The 17,337-nt window shown below is 41.2% G+C and overlaps 2 protein-coding genes across 2 annotated transcripts in view; both read left to right on the top strand.

Annotated features, from left to right (window-relative positions):
• LOC143271051 (uncharacterized) overlaps positions 1 to 1,152 on the top strand; it is a 65,189-nt gene extending 64,037 nt beyond the window's left edge. The window contains exons 4-6 of the mRNA XM_076562923.1: positions 269 to 513; positions 759 to 952; positions 1,073 to 1,152. Coding sequence (XP_076419038.1) covers positions 269 to 513; positions 759 to 952; positions 1,073 to 1,152 — 519 coding nt within the window. The remainder of the gene's footprint in view (positions 1 to 268; positions 514 to 758; positions 953 to 1,072) is intronic.
• Positions 1,153 to 2,645: 1,493 nt separating this feature from the next.
• Positions 2,646 to 6,544, top strand: LOC143270933 (uncharacterized). The gene is made up of 3 exons (XM_076562297.1): positions 2,646 to 3,239; positions 3,923 to 3,968; positions 6,355 to 6,544. The coding sequence occupies exons 1-3, from the start codon at positions 2,878 to 2,880 to the stop codon at positions 6,472 to 6,474; spliced, it is 528 nt and encodes a 175-aa protein (XP_076418412.1). The 5' UTR covers positions 2,646 to 2,877; the 3' UTR covers positions 6,475 to 6,544.
• The last annotated feature ends 10,793 nt before the right edge of the window (positions 6,545 to 17,337 follow it).

The raw sequence follows: 17,337 nt of genomic DNA, 5'->3' as shown, positions 1-17,337 counted from the left end.
CTGAACAATCAGTAAACACTTGCGGTACGTCTTTAACCATTCTTGGGGTTAGATAGATAAACAGTTCCTGGGCAATCAGAAATGTGGTGCTTTTCTAGGGGAGTAGCTCTGTCCTGGAGCACATACCTAGCACACACTGGCCCAGGGATGGAATCCATATATGTTCTAAAATGTTAGTAAAATTGAGCCAGTGTACATGGTTACAGGATGTGTTCTTCAGTGGTGGTACACTTCAGTGTACTAAAGCAACCCTTTCTTCTGTTTGTAGGAATGGTTTAGGACCAGGAGAGCCATTTTCAGGAGAAGCAATAGAATGGTGGTGCTGATCGATGTTCTGGTCCCCAGAACAACGATCCCTGAAGATTTTGGAGCAGCACATGAGTGCCACCTCTGTTGTGAGCCAGATGACCTGGAACCTGGCCCTGCCCACAGTGTGTCGGCCACACATGCTGGCCATGACATCCTTTTCTTCCCTGCAATTATCTCAGCAATAAAGAGGTGGATTCTCAGTATGTTGGTTCTATTTTTTTCAGGATACTAAACTATGGGTATAAGTATTTGAACCATAGTAGCGTATTACAGAAATGGCATTTATGGCAGGAGGAGACACTGGTAATCTGTGGTCACTATGCCTTGCTGAGTGAGAAAGATTTTCAGGTGCTATGCTGCTTCATGCTGATTCCACATGGTTCTCTGTCCACTCATCATGGCCTTGTCAACTGACTCCACCTCTGTGGAACAATTATTTCTAATGTCAGGTGGGGCAAGTCCCCGGTACAGGACACTGTGTTTCTTCTATTCATGGCTGTTCCCACCGACAGTCAGGGTGCCAGTCCCAATAGCCAGAAGAACGAGCATCCACCTCAGAAGTCAGTTCCTGAGGGCAAATGGGGCACCAAGGCTGTGCAGCTTTGTGATCTGTGTACAGCATATGTCACATCGGGTGCCCCGAGTACAGTGTGTGTCAGTAACAGTGCCTGGTGTACAGCCTGTGCCAGGTCCAGTGCCCCAGGTACAGCCTATGCCGGTTCCTGTGCCCCAGGTACAGCCTGTGCTTGTTCCTGTGCCCCAGGTACAGCCTGTGCATGTTACTGTGAGCATGTACAGCCTGTGCCATTACAGGACCGCATGTCCAGCCTGTGTCAGTTCTGACGCCCAGTGCACAGTCCATTCCAGTTACAGTGCCCAAAATGCAGCCTGTGCCAGCATGGGGGTCCTGCCGTTGCCTCTGTGACAGGGCTACAGCTGAAGGAGTTGGAACACCTTTTCCAGAGAAATCACGATCTAGTGCTGAAGAAGGGTAAGCACCTTGTGTGGCTTCAAGTCCTTTCATAGGGAACAAGCTGGTACAGAGAGGCCTCTGGCTCCTGGCAGCTGTCCTTCTTGTCTTCATTTACTGAAAAGTTCAGATTACATTTTAAAGTTTTATTTTGCCTTAACAGACATCTATAGACTATTCCATCCAAACTCTGCAGAATACACATTTTTCCCATGGAACTTTCTCCAAAATAGATCACATATTCTGAGACAAAGCACGTCTGAACAAATACAGAAAAACAATTCTTTACCTGATCACAATGGAATGAAACTACAGAGGTGGTGGCGCACCCTTTTAATCCCAACACCCAGGAGGCAGAGGCAGAGCGATCTCTGTGAGTTTGTGGTCAGCCAGGTCTACAAAGTGACTTTCCAGACAGCCAGGACTGTTACACAGAGAAACCCTGTTCCAAAACACAACAACAAAAAAGCCAGAGAGTGCAAATAAATGATACATAGGAGAGCCCTGGAAAATGAAGCATAAGCCAAACCCCAAATCAGGAGATGAAAAGAAATCAAGATCAACGCAGGAATTATTTAAATGGAAACAAAAATAACAATAAAGAATCAATGTAACTAGAACTTGGTTCTTTGAAAAGTATGAGTAGGCAGACTAATCAAAAGACAAAGATAAGGATATTAGAGACTCAGATTAAGGGACTGCATCGACATCCTCAGTGATAAGAACTTCGGCAAATATTACATGGGGAATTTAACAGATATTGTGAAGCTATTATAATCGGAGGTAATTATTTCTTAAGCAGATCATTTGTCTTTTGAGAGGACAAATTGTCTTTTGTTTTGTTTTCGACAGTGCCATTAACTAGAATTATATTCAAACCCAGTTCCAAGATCTTGATGTTGAGCATGAAGAACAATGGCTAGCCAGCATTCAGTGTACTAACAGACACTCTTGAACTATTATGCTCTATTTTGATCATATCCACTTAGTTCTAAGCCCATTCTCTGAACAGCATTGGTAGGTGGAGGGTGAGGTCCACAGAAATTTTCTACATGTTCACGCAAGGGTCCTGTGGTCTGTGTGTGTTCCCACCTTTCTCCCATACTCTATTCCCCAATTATCTTGCAATGCTACACAATTCATCCTTCAGTGTCATCTTTACAACCTAGGAGGCACAGGCAGTGTGCATGCAGACTAAAACTCATTCTACATGCATGCCCTGGAAGCAAGGTTTAACTTCCCAGGACCTTTCACTAGCCTGTTCACAGTGGCTCCCTCAGTTCCTCATCTTTGTGCCAAACCCACCATTTGTGCACCAAAGCAAATACCACCTACCTCCCCAAGAGGTCATAAAGCCCAGAGCAGTCAGTCAGGGAGGGAAAAGCCTATGGCGCCCATCTGCAGAGGAGCGTGTTGAGGTCAACCTGGAGGAATGTGGAGAAGTGTGGAGCATGCGCAGAAGGACGCATTGACGTCACCCTTTCCTCAGGCCTTCCCTTGATGACTGATCAGTAGTTGAGACTGACCGAACAATAGGCTTTGAGTGTGGGCATTCCTGGGGCCCCACTTCTCTCTGTGGCTTCGGCCCACTACTAGTCATGGCCAGCAAGAATGATCCTAGTGAGGAGATAGCTGAGGTCCCCACCTTAGAGGCTGCCTTGGCGATGGTGGGTGGCAACCCTAGTGGAGGAGACGCCTGCTGCGTATTTGAACTAAATAATGGAAGCTACCAGTTCCGTGAGGGCCAAAACAACTCTGAGGAGAATAGTAGGGACCCGAACTCCTCTTCGTCAGAGCATCACCAGGAGGAGCCAAGGCCCGCAACCGAGCCTGTGATTAGGATTCCAAGGCGCCGTTCCTCACGAAGGCGTCGACGAACCACATTGCAGTTCACATTGTGGCAGGTGGAGGAAATGGAAAAAATGTTCAAAGAAACCCAGTACCCACATGCGCTTGCCAGGTATGTGTCTGCCACCAGGAGCTATCCCCAACCTCCCTGTTGTCTTAGGTTGAGATGTCCTTTTGTTCTTCCAGGCCATGGTTTCCTATCATGCCACCCAAAGCCACTGCTGTCTTCTCCCTCGGTGGTGGGTACAGGAGGGTGCCTTGTGTAGGTGTAAAAGTCAGTATTAGCTCGTAGTGTTGAGCCGAAACAAGTGTACATAGTCAACACCACGAGTTTCCTGTAATATTTTAATTTCTGTAAATTATAGAAACATGAGTACAGTGTGCCAAAATACTCACTAGTGTAAAGTTCACCAGTGTTAAGGATTTACACTTTGTTGGGTGACCTCCTCACCAGTAGCCTGGTCATCTTTTCAGGGACTGTGTCCCTATCCATCAACTCCTTTCGGTTTCCCTTTCCCTTCCCTTGGTGCTGTTTTTTAATTTAGTACAATTTGCTCACTGTATACTTTGGCATTTATATTTAAATTTTAATAGTGTGTTAAAATTAAAATCTTTATTGTTTAGAAACTTTTATAAGAGGTGAAATCATTGGAAAAGCAAGACTAGTTCTGAGAAAGAATGTTAAATGGGGGTCTGAGGGAGCACAGCAATATTAAAAAAGCATAGAAATCATTTATGACTTTGCAGTTCATGCAAACCATGGCATGCTAAACATTTGTGGTTTTCTTTCCACAGAAAAGAACTTGCACAAGTTTTGAATATTCCTGAAGTCAAAGTGAAGGTCAGTAAATCCAAGCAAAGACATTGAACAGTCAATCTACAGCCTTCCTCATGTCTTCAGAAGCCTTTTCCTAGGCATTTCTTTTATTTAAGAATTTTTTCATTTTACATACCAACCACAGTTTCCCCCTCCTTCCCCATCTCCTGCTCTCATCCCCATTTCCTCCCCAAACTCCCACATCCTCTCCTCATAGGGGGTAAGGTCTCCATTGTGAGTCAACAAACCTGGCACATTCAGTTGGGTCAGGACCAAGTCCCTCCTCAATGCATCAAGGCTGAACAAGGCATTGGGTTTTGGGGGATTTCCCTAGCACCAGGTTTCTCCCTAAACCCATAATGGCTCTCTCAAGATATCTCTTTCATTGTGCTCCCTTTCCATTCCTACTCCAGCTTGGACATCCAGATCCCTCATGCTCTTATCTCCCATCCCCTCCATTCTAACCCCTACCCAGTTTACAGAGATCATATTTGTTTTCTCTTTTTGAGGTGATCCATGCATGTCCCTCTTTGGGACCTCCTCTTTACCTGACTTCTCTTGGGTTGTCGATTGTAGCCTCATTATTTTTTGCAAGAGAGGTTGATGCACTGCATCTCCAGAGAGGTTGATACATTGCAGCTCTAGAGAAGATGGTGCACTGCAGCTCTAGAGAAGTTGTTGCACTGCAGCTCTTGAGAGGATGAGGCACTGCAGCTCTACAGACTGGTGCACTGCAGCTATAGAGAGGAAGATGCACTGCAGCTCTTGAGATGGTGCACTGCAGCTCTAGAGAGGATGGTGCACTGCAGCTCTAGAGGGGATGATGCAGTGCAGCTCTAGAGAGGATGATGCAGTGCAGCTCTATAGAGGATGATGCACTGCCGCTCTAGAGAGGATGGTGCACTGCAGCTCTAGAGAGGATGGTGCACTGCATCTCTAGAGGGGATGATGCAGTGCAGCTCTAGAGAGGATGATGCAGTGCAGCTCTAGAGAGGATGATGCACTGCCGCTCTAGAGAGGATGGTGCACTGCAGCTCTAGAGATGGTGAACTGCAGCTCTAGAGACTGGTGCACTGCAGCTACTGAGAGAAGGTGGACACAAGGCACAAGAGAAAACACCCACGGTCTCCTGTTTGCAGAATCTTGAGTGTGGCTCTCCAGAACCCTTATTTCTGATTTCCCCTTTCCTCTTACAGACGTAATAGGTAGGCTTTAGGAATCAAACGGGGAACTCTGACTTAATGTGAGCCCACATGAGTCAGCCACTGGGGCTTTATTTGAGTTCATGGAGGCATCAGGATGGTAGTAGGGCTTCTGGTCATTTGGTTGGTCTTCTTTAGATTATAAATCCACATAACAGGCAGGGAGAGAAAGTACATGGAGTCACAAATGTGCAGTTTGAGAACTTCCCAATACAATGGCCCCTCATTCACTAGGAGCCTGAGAGGATGGTGACATGTCACAGGTAACTGTGACTGTATTTCCATAGCTAGACCATATTTAGGAAGAGCTGATTTATGACTACTTTCCCCACACTGTTGTGGACCATCTTACTCTGTGCCTTTTGAAGAAAGGTGGGGTTTAGATGTCCTGTTGACGCAGCAGGACCTAGTGTGCCCTCTGTGCTGGACAGGATTCTGGAAATATAGCTGAAGCAGAGATATTATGCTTCGTCCTGCTCGTGGAGAACATTTTATAGCAAGAAAGAATATACTGTTCAGATTAACCATGGGTGGAAGTTACCTTTTCTGCTGAACTCCTGGAGATGGCAAAGGTTTCATTGTCCTGTATGTCATTTAGGTTAAGTTAGTCAACTTTCACAAACACTGGAGACTGCAATGTCAAACCATTGTCCAGGCCTTCTCTGCCTACAACCTTTTCGCTATCCTGAAATTTCAAGCACCACAATCCCATTGGCACCCTTGAATGCTATTTTCTTTCTAAAAATCTCCCATATTTATTCTGTTGATTAACTACTTCATACTGAAGTCTGCTTTTACAAACAGAAAGCTGTTCCCCTCCATATGCCTTTAAAATGTGCTGACATTTGGTGATCTACAATCTCCGCCCAAACAAGAGGAATGTATCACTAGTGAGGAGGGTATTCTACAGCTGATGGTCATATGTCAGAATGAAGACTTTCCTTTACCCAGTTACCATATATTGAATTAACATCAAGGAACAAGTCGTAAGCTAAGCTTTCCATACAATAAAAAAGAAACCACTGAAGTGTTTATACTGCTGGAAAAAGACAGAATCATGGCCTATTGCAGAAGTTGACACACAGCTGATATTTGCTTTTATGATATGAATAGAAAGTCAGTGTTATATGTCTTAAAGTGGGTTTTTATCTCCTGGCTCTGGGGTGAAAGCCAATGCTAAATCCAATCTTGTCTTCCTCTGATTTCAGACATGGTTTGTCCATCGGAGAGCAGAAGAGAGGAAGAGTGAGAGGTCTGTAGTATTACAGAGCCTACCTCCTCGTACTGAAAAGGTCCTTATCCTTAGGGATAGGGACTCCTATCCCTAGAGTGCAATTTTTGTTCATGAGCTAAAGGGAAATCTGGGGATACATGTACTCAATATACAGCTTAACTAAAATTCAGCACTCATGTTAACAATAAAATCATGAATTTCCAAGTTATTTAATTTCATATGCTTTCTGGGGTTTTTTAGTATATAGATGTACACTCTTCAGGAAATGCCTTTTAAACAAAATGTCAACTTCTGTTTTTTGGGGGTGACATTTCTAAGTCATGAGTATTACTTGCACAGATGACTATTCCCTACACATGTTAGTTGTGAAACAGTGGATCACTTAAGCCTTCTTGACTCAGGCTCACTTGATCCTTTGAACAAGGGATTCAATAGTAACCCTACAAATAAGGAATCTAAGGAGAAGGTGGGCATAGATAGTATTGATGGTGGTGTTTACTTTTTATTTGGGGAGGGGTCACAGCAATTCTTTCTTTTTTCTTTTAATGAAAATAGATGTTGAAGAGGCGGGAGAGACAGAGGAGTGAAGTGGGATTTTGTGTTTGCTTGGTTGGTTGGTTAGTTGGGTGGTTGGTTTAGTTTGGTTTTTTTATTTTATTATGGGGGAGGAATGATGCAAGGGTGAAGGGAGGATATGGAGGACTGGGAAATGAACAGATTTGGGGTGCATGATGTGAAATTCACAAGGAATAAAGATTGTGTGTGTGTGTGTGTGTGTGTGTGTGTGTGTGTGTGTGTGTGTGTTGAAAACATACAGGCTTTTAAGGAATAATAATAAAATAAACAATAGCCAAGCTGTTGTGGTACATGCCTTTAATCCCAGCCCTAGAAAGGCAGAAGCAGGCAGATCTGTATGAGTTCAAGGCCAGCCTGGTCTACAGTGTGAGTTCCAAGAGCACCAGGACTACACAAAGAAACCCTGTCTTGAAAAACTCAAAATAAATAAATACATACATGCATATATACATACACACATACATAAAACAAAAAAACTAACATGTTAGAATAGAACAAAATGTTGTAGGTCTGGAGTCCCATAGAGATTCACTGTGACCATGAATATATTTAAATTAGAACAGGCTGTATTAAATAAGAACTTGTGCCAGATGCTCATGACACCAAGACTACAACTGAGATCACTCCCAAGTTGCAGCCCCTGGTCATATTAATCCAAGGCATATAAAGTCCAAACCACAAGATTACATGTATTCTGTCTACATGTAAGCATGATCTAATTTTAACATATATGTCTTGCAGTTGTCCCAGTCATTGAGCAGAGTAAGCAAGTTGGATTAAAAAACAGAAATAGTAGTTAGTCCTATGACCTATTGTCTTGCTAGAACAGCAGATTTTACAGGATCAGTCAGTTTAAGAACAGTCTTCAATGTCTTGGACAAACGGGGGAAGAAGGAGCTGCTAGGACACAGCTTGTACAAGCTAGGAGCTTGCATGTTGGAGGCATTATTGTTTTGGGTCTCTCAAGCATAGTAAGTCTAAACTTTCAATGTAATGATAACCATTACATTGCCCCCTTGATTAGTTTCATGAGTCAAATATCTGACTCTGTGATGGATACCTGTTATTTTTTTTATTTTAAAATACTATTCAGCTCTACATAACAGCCACAGATTCCTTTGTTCTCTCCCTTCCTGCCCCCTTTCCCTTCCCCCCAGCCCACCCCCCATTCCCACCGCCTCCAGATCAAGGTCTCCCCCGAGGACTGGGATCGACCTGATAGACTCAGTCCAGGCAGGTCCAGTCCCCTCCTCCTAGATTGAGCCAATCGTCCCTGCATGACTGGACTGCTACTCACATCACCAGTGAGGCTACCTGGAAAACGGGACCCCAAGAAAGACAGAGAGAAATGGATGAGATCTACATGAACAGCCTGGACATGAGTGGGAGCAATGAAGCATGAGGGTCGAGGGAAAGAGAGCGGGAGATCCTAGCTGGATCAAGAAAAGAGAGGGAGAACAAGGAATAGGAGACCATGCTAAATGAAGACCACATGAGAAAAGGAAGAAACAAAGAGCTAAAGAGGCCCACAGAAATCCACAAAGATACCCCCACAAAAGACTGCTGGCAATGGTTGCGAAACAGCCGGCACTGACCTACTCTGGTGATGGGATGGCCAAACACCCTAATAGTTGTGCCATAAACCCCATCCAAGGACTGAGGAATCTGGATGCAGACATCCACGGCTAGGCCCCGGGTGGAGCGCTGGGAGTCTAATTAGTGAGAAAGAGGAGGGTTTATATGAGTGAGAATTGTTGAAACCAAGGTTGGATAAAGCATAGGGACAAATAACCGAATGAATGGAAACACATTAACTATGAACCAAAGGCTGAGGGGCCAGCAACTGGATCAGGCCCTCTGAATAGGTGAGACAGTCGATTGGCTTGATCTGTTTGGGAGGCATCTAGGCAGTGGTACCAGGTCCTGGGCTAGTTGCATACCTGTTATTTTTAAAGCTTTTTGATAGAGGGAAAACAGTTTCCTTTAGACCAGAATTCCAGCCTTTGGTTGAGGATAAAGGGTGAGGAACTAAACTCTCTTCTGTAACTGCTTCTCAGCTGATATTAGGATGTTCTTGTCAGGAACACTGAAGGCTGTAAAGCAAATCAAAGGCCAATGTTAGGCGTTCAGGAAGTGGACAGCATTCATCAGAAGCATCTGGTTTGCTGTGGAGACAAGGAGAAATTACATTGGCTGGACTGGTTCACATAAGCTTTCAGCAAGTCCAAGGCTCATGGCCTTTGAAGCAGTTTGTTGTCTGCAGCCCACTCCTGATGTCTGTTGGCTGGGTGGAAATCTGGTGGTACAGATGTAGACTGGGGACAGAAGTTAAAGTTTGGAAATTTAAAGGAGGATCTTAGATGTGAACTTTCTCCTCAGTAATAAGCAGCAGGTAGGGAAGCATAGGCTATTGATTGAGAGGAGTACCTATCTGGAGTCCATTTGATGTGTGACATGTGGATCCAAGTTGTGTCTTTTTATAGCTTATATGGATTTTTAAAATTTACAACAGATAAAATTTTAGATACATTACTATTAATGTTGTTTCTAATATGTACAGAAATCTGAAATGTAAAAAATGTAGTAGACTCATGCCTTTGACTCATAGTAAAAGCTTGAGGACTCAAAAAATACAAAATCAAACACTTGAACACCTTTTCCCAGAGGGCTGAAATTTTGTATATGTAAAAGAAAGAGATGTTTTTAGCACAATAAAATGCATCTTTAAGTCTCTTGTTAGAAAACATCTTGACCAAGATGATGGTGAAATTACATGGCTGTTATCTTTTTTTTTTAATCCTGTCTTTCTAACAAGTGTTGAATATATTGTAGTAAATTAAGGATACTCACACACATATATTTAATTATTAAGCCTTTTTGTAATAAATTTTAAGTTAACCATTTTCTTGTAGATTTTATAGATCTTTAACTACACACAATAAACTTTAAAATCTTAAATTACAGAAAATGTACTGAATAGTTTTGCAAACTGTTTTTTTAAAAATTGACATGTTTATTTATTTTTTAATTTTATAATTTGATTTAATTTTACATATCAGCCACGGATTCCTCTGTCCTCCCTTCTGCCCCACCCCCATTGTACGCCTAGCCCACCCCCATTCCCATCTCCTCCAGGGCAAGGACACCTCTCTAGATTCAGCTCCACCTGGTAGATTCAGTCCAGGCAGGTCTAGTTCCCTCCTACCAGACTGAGCATAGTGTCTCTGCATAGGCCCCAGGTTCCAAACAGCCAGCTCATGCACTGAGGACAGGTCCCAGTCCCACTGCCTGGGGGCCTCCCAAAGAGTTCAAGCTAAACAACTGTCTCACTTTTCTAGAGGGCCTGAACCAGTTGGGGGATCCTCAGCTATTGGTTCATAGTTCATGTGTTTCCACTAGTTTGGCTCTTTGTCCCTGTGCTTTTTCTAATCTTGGTCTCAACAATTCTCACTCATACAATCCCTCCTCTTTCTCTCTGATTGGATTCCTGGACCTCCACCTGGGGCATGGCCATGGATCTCTGAATCTGCGTCCATCAGTCATTGGATGAGATTTTTAGCACGACACTTAGGGTGTTTGGCCATCCTATCACCAGAGTAGGTCCATTCGGGCTTTCTCTCAACCATTGCCGGTAGTCTATTGTGAAGATATCTTTGTGGATTTCTGGGAACCGCTCTAGCACTTTGCTTCTTCCTATTCCCATGGGGTTTTCATTTATCATGGTCTCTTTTTCTTGTTCTCCCCACTCTGTACTTGATACAGCTGGGATCTCCCGCTCCCCTAAGCTCTCTTTCCCTTGAACTTTGTCCTTCATTACACCCCCATGTTCAGTTTGCTCATGTAGATCTCATCCATTGCTCTGTCATTGGGCGACCCATGTATCTTTCTTGGGGTCCTGTTTTCGAAGGAGCCTCCCATGAGTTGTGAGTAGCAGTCTAGTCGTCCTTTGTTTTACATCTAGTATCCTCCTAGGAGTTAGTACATACAATGTTTGTCTTTCTGAGTCTGGGTTACTTCACTCAGGATGATTTTTTTCTAGATCCATCCATTTGCCTGCAAACCTCATGATGTCATTGTTTTTCTCTGCTGAGTAGTACTCCATTGTGTATATGTACCACATTTTGTTTATCCATTCTTCAGTTGAACGGCATCTAGGTTGTTTCCACATTCTGGCTATTAAAACATTGCTGCTATAAACATAGCTGAGCATGTGCCGTTGTGGTATGATTGAGCATTCCTTGGGTATATGCCCAAGAGTGGTATAGCTGGGTCTTGGGGGAAATTGATTCCCAATTTTCTAAGAAAGTGCCATATTGTTTTCCAAAGTGGCTCTGCAAGCTTGCATTCCCACCAACGGTGGAGGACAGTTCCCCTTACTCCATATATTCTCCAGCATAAGCTGTCTATCGTGTTTTTGATCTTAGCCATTCTGACAGCTGATAGGTGGTATCTCAGAGTCATTTTGATTTGCATTTGCCTGATGATTAGGGATTTGAGCAATTCCTTATATGTCTTTCAGCTATTTGAGCTTCCTATATTGAGAGTTCTATTTTTAGCTCCAGCGCATTTCTTAATTGGAATGTTGGGCATTTTGATGTCTAATTTCTTGAGTTCTTTATATATTCTGGATATCAGCCCTCTGTCAGTTGTGGGATTGGAGAAGATGTTTTCCCACTCTCTAGGCTGTCGCTTTGTCTTGTTGACCATGTCCTTTGCTCTACAAAAACTTCTCAGTTTCAAGAGGTCCCATTGATTGATTCTTTTTCTCAGTGTCTATGTTACTGGTGTTATTTAAGAAGTGATCTCCCATGCCAATGTGTTCAGGACTACTTCCTAATTTCTCTTCTATCAGGTTGAGAGTAACTGTATTTATTTTGAGGTCTTTGATCCACTTGGACTTAAGTTTTGTGCACGGTGACAGATATGGATCAAATGGATCTATTTGTAGCCTTCTACATGTTGACATCCAGTTATGCCAGCATCATTTGTTGAAGATGCTTTTGTTTTCCATAGTACAGTTTTGGCTTCTTTGTCAAAAAGTGTATGTTCATAGGTGTGCAGATTAATGTCAGGGTATTCAATTCGATTCCATTGTTCCACATGTCAGTTTTTATGCCAGAACCAAGGTGTTTTTATTACTGTAGCTCTGTATTAGAGCTTGAGGTCAGTGATCGTGATGCCTCCAGAGTTATTTTATTGTACAGGATTCTTTTAGCTATCCTGGGGTTTTTGCTTTTCCATATGAAGTTGAGTATTATTCTTTCCAGGTCTGTGAAGAATTGTGTTGGTATTTTTAAGGGATTGTATTGAATCTGTAGAATGCTTTTGGTAAGATTGCCATATTTACTATGTTAATTCTGCCTATCCATGAACATAGGATATCTTTCCATTTTCTGACATCTTCAATTTCTTTTTTCATGGACTTAAAGTTCTTGTAATATAGGTCCTTTACTTGCTTAGTTAGAATTACCGAAGGTATTTTATAATATTTGTGGCTATTGTAAAGGGTAATGTATCTCTGATTTCCTTCTCAGCCTTTTTGTCAATTGTATAAAGGAGGGCTACTGATTTTTTAGTTGATCTTGTGTCCTGCTATGTTACTGAAGGTGTTTATAAGCTCTATCAGTTCTTGGTTGAATTTTTGGGGTCACTCATGTATACTCTCATGTTGTCTGCAAACAGCAAAAGCTTGACTACTTCCTTTCCAATTTGTATCCCCTTAATCTCCTTATGTTGTCTTATTGCTCTGGCTAGAACTTCAAGTACTATATTGAATAAGTATGGGGAGCACGAACCGCCTTGCCTCATTCCTGATTTTAGTGGAATCACTTTGAGTTTATCTCCATTTAATTTGATGTTGGCTGTTGGCTTGCTGTAAATTGCCTTTATTATGTTTAGGTGTGTTCCCTGTATTCCTGATCTCTCCAATACAGTTATCATGAAGGGGTGTTGGATTTTGTCAAATGCCTTTTCCGCATCTAGTGAGAGGACAATGTGGTTTTTTTTCTTTCAGTTTGTTTATATGGTGTATTACATTGACAGACTGTTGTATATTGAACCAACCTTGCATCCCTGGGATGAAGCCTACTTGATCATAGTGGATAATTGTTTTGATGTATTTTTGGAGTGTGTTTGCCAGTATTTTATTGAGTATTTTTGCATCAATGTTCATGAGGGAGATCGGTCTGTAGATGTCTTTTTTTGTTGTATCTCGGTTTAGTTTAGGACTCAGGGTAATTGTAGCCTCATAGAAGGAATTTGGTAATGTTCCTTCTGTTTCTATTGTGTGGAACAATTTAAAGAGTATTAGTATTAACTCTTCTTTGAAGATCTGGTGGAATTCTGCATTGAAACCACGTGGTCCTGGACTTTTTTGGTTGGCAGACTTTTAATTACTGATACTATTTCCTTAAGGATTATTGGACTATTTAAATAGTTTATCTGGACTTCATTTAACATAGGTATATCTTACCTATCCAGAAAATTATCCATTTCTTTTAGATTTTCCAGTTTTATGGAGTAGAGGTTTTTGAACTATGACCTGATGATTCTCTGGATTTCCTCATTGTGTGTTGTTTTGTCCCCCTTTTCATTTCTGATTTTGTTTTTTTGTTTGTTTGTTTTGTTTTTCATTTTACAATACTATTCAGGTCTATGTAACAACCACAGATGCCCTTGTTCTCCCCCTTCATGCCCCCCTCCCCTTCGCCCCAGCCCACCCCTCATTCCCACCACCTCCAGATCAAGGCCTCTGTCTGTCTTTTGGTTAATTTGGATTAGGTCTTGTCTAGCTTGTTGACTTTCTCAAAAAACCAACTCTTTGTTTCATTAATTTTTTGTATACTTCTCTTTGTTTCTATTTTATAGATTTCAGCTCTCAATTTGATTATTTCCTGGCATCTATTCTTCATGGGTGATTTTGCTTCTTCTTGTTCTAGAGTTTTCAAGTGTGCTGTTAAGTCACTAGTGTGAGATTTCTCCAACTTCTTTATGTGGGCATTTAGTGTTATGAATTTCCCTCTTAGCACTGCTTTCATAGTGTCCCATAAGTTTGGTTATGTGGTATATTCATTTTCATTGAACTCTAGGAAGTTTTTAATTTCTTTCTTTATTTCTTCTTTAACCAATTGGTGATTCGGTTGAATATTATCGAGTTTCCATGAGATTGTAGGTTTTCTGGAGTTTTTGTTGTTGTTGAAATCTAACTTTAAACAATGGTGGTCTGATAAAACACAGGAGGTTATTCCAATTGTTTTGTATCTGTTGAGATTTGCTTTGTGGCCAAGTATGTGGTCGATTTTAGAGAAGGTTCCATGGGGTGCTGAGAAGAAGTTATATTCTTTTTTGTTAGGATAGAATGTTCTGTAGACATGGATTAAGTCCATTTGAGTCATAACATCAGTTAAGTCCTTTGTTTCTCTGTTAAGTTTTGATTTGGCAGATCTGTCCAGTGGTAAAAGTGGGGTGTTGAAGTCTCCCACTATTAATGTGTGGGGTTTTATATGTGATTTAAGCTTTAGTAAGGTTTCTTTTACATATGTGGGTGCCCTTGTGTTTGGGGCATAAATGTTCAGAATTGAAACTTCATCTTGGTGGATCTTTCCTGTGATGAGTATGTAATGCCCTTCTTGATCTCTTTAGATTGATTTTAGTTTGAAGTCTATCTTGCTGGATATTAGGATGGCTACACCCTCTTGCTTCTTAAGACCATTTGATTGGAAAGTCTTTTCCCAGCCTTTGATTCTTAGGTGTGTCTGTCTCTGAATTTGAGATGTGTTTCTTGTATGCAGCAGAGAGATGGGATATATTAGTCTGCTTTCGTATCCATTCTGTTAGTCTGTGTCTTTTTATAGTTGAATTAATTCCATTGATATTAAGGGATATTAATGACCAGTGATTGTTCTTTCCTGTTATTGGTTTTTGTTTGTTGTTCTTATTGTTGTTGTTGTTGTTGTTGCTGTTGTTGTTGTTGTTTTGGTGGTAGTGTGTGTGTACTTCTCTGCTTTGGTGTTTACTGCTGTGGTGTTTACCATTGCCTGTGTTTTCGAGGGTGTATCTGACTTCCTTAGGTTGGAATTTTCCTTCTAGTGCTTTCTGTAGGGCTGGGTTTGTGGATAGGTATTGTTTAAATCTGGCCTTGTCTTGGAATGTCTTGTTCACTCCGTCTATGATGATGGAAAGTTTTGCTGAGTATATTACTCTAGGCTGGCATCCATGGTCTCTTAGTGTCTGCATTACATCTGTCCAGGTCCTTCTGGCTTTCAAAGTCTCCACTGGGAAATCGGATGTTATTCTGATGGGTTTGCCTTTTTAAGTCACTTGGCCTTTTTCTTTGCTGCTCTTTATATTCTATCTTTATTCTGTGTGTTTAGTTGTTTAATGTGGCGAGGGGACTTTTTTGGGGGAGTCTTGCCTGGTGTTCTATAGGCTTCTTGTATCTTCATATGCATTTCCTTCTTTAAGTTGGGAAAGTTTTCTTCTATGATCTTGTTGAATATATTTTCTGTGCCTTTGAGTTGGTATTCTTCTCCTTCCTGTATCCCTGTTATTCATAGGTTTGGTCTTTTCACGGTGTCCCAAATTTCCTGGACAATTTGGGTCATGACTTTGTTGGCTTTAGTGTTTTATTTGACTAATGAATCTATTTCTTCTACTGTGTCTTCAATGCCAGAGATTCTCTCTTCCATCTCTTACATTCTGTTGATTATACTTGCATCTGTAGTTCCTGTTCATTTACTCAGATTTTCTATTTCCAGCATTCCCTCTGTTTACATTTTCTTCATTTTTTCTATTTCCCTTTTCAGGTCTTGGACTGTTTCCTTTATTTGTTTCATTGCTTTTTCATGGTTTTCTTTCAGGAATTTATTGTTTTCCTCTGATTTATTTGTCTTTTCCCCTAGTTTTTTTTTTATAGCGTTCTTCCCATTATTTGTTTGTCTTTTCCTCAGTTTCATTTTTGATTTCTTCTTTAAAGGCCTCTAGCATCTTCATGATGTTATTCTTAAGGTTGTGTTCTTCTGTTTCTTCCATTTTGTGATGCTCAGGTCTTGCTGTTGTAGGAGGGCAAGGTTCTGGTGATGCTGTATTGCTCTTTATTTTGTTGTATGTACTTGTGCCTGGATTTCTGCCCATCTCCTTGTAGATTCGTTCTTGGTCTTATCATCACTCTTGGTCCAGACAGAGCTCTCTGGTCTGGATGTGAGCTCCAGGACAGACGGCAGCTGGGGCACTGCTCACCTAGTTTTACAAACTATTAAGGTGAAGGTATTATTACGGTATTATTGAGATAAAGTTTATATTTTTGCAAAAGTCTTAGAGAGTTCAATGAAACCAGTAGTCTGTTTTTTTGTCTGTTTTGCTTTGCCCTCTTTCCCCTGTCATAAAATCTGGTAGCTTCTCTGACTCAGGACAGAGAGGAAATGTTGTTTGGTTTTAGACACATGCTTGGATTTGGGAAAGGAGAGCCATAATCCAACTCCAGAGCCAGCTTTTTAATAAAGCAGAACAGCATAAAACAATATTTCAGTATTATCCATATCTAAAAGATACCCAAATTCCTGTAAAACAGAATCCAGTAACGGGGATTCCTGGTTATCAAAGCAGCCAGGGCAGGCAAATGAGGCAGCAGCCACTGAGACAGTAGCCTCAATGATGGTTCTCCCTTGCTGGATCTGACAAAATGAATAAAACAGAAAACTCTTTAGAAAAAATATCCATGAATGAGTTAAATGCTACAAAATATACTATTCAAACAGCTGTTTTCTTTATTAAATGCACTATGCATAGAAGTTATTGTAGTTGAACAAATTTAACAAAGTGAAAACTTGAAATTTCTTTTAAATATTACCATTTTAGAACAGTCATTCATGTATGTATAAACTGCTCTATTTATCTTTGACTGGTTATCTGAATTAAAAATGGTAATTGCAAGTTAAATTGAGAAAGGTACTTTGTGCTGACATTAGATTTGCCAAGCTAATTCTCAAAAGTGTATGTTATCTGAATTGATATTCATATTTTCTGTCCATTTTACCCTACACCATGTTTTTAATGCCTAGCGGCATTATGTTGATATGTAAATTCAATGTTTTCAAGGACATCAAAAGAACAACAGGAAATTCAGGTAAGTGAGGCAAAGGTATACAAGAGGTAAGATATATGCTAGTATTCAGATAAACACAGTGAGGTATAAAATTAGACAAGAAGTCAATTTATCCCAGATTGTAGGAAAGGAATGGGTTTCCTGGAGACAGATACATTTAAAATTGAAAGTAGTGGCATAAATTGGGGCTAAACAATGGAAAGCATTGTGAAGTATTCAGAAATTCCAAGGAGAAAGCATGTGCCAAATCACTAAGGCAATAGCACAGGAAGATAATCT

The sequence above is a fragment of the Peromyscus maniculatus genome, chromosome X (genome assembly GCF_049852395.1).
Source record: "Peromyscus maniculatus bairdii isolate BWxNUB_F1_BW_parent chromosome X, HU_Pman_BW_mat_3.1, whole genome shotgun sequence".
Taxonomy (NCBI): Eukaryota; Metazoa; Chordata; class Mammalia; order Rodentia; family Cricetidae; genus Peromyscus; species Peromyscus maniculatus.
Note: the sequence above shows the minus strand (reverse complement) of the source record. Positions and strands in the feature narration are given on the sequence as shown.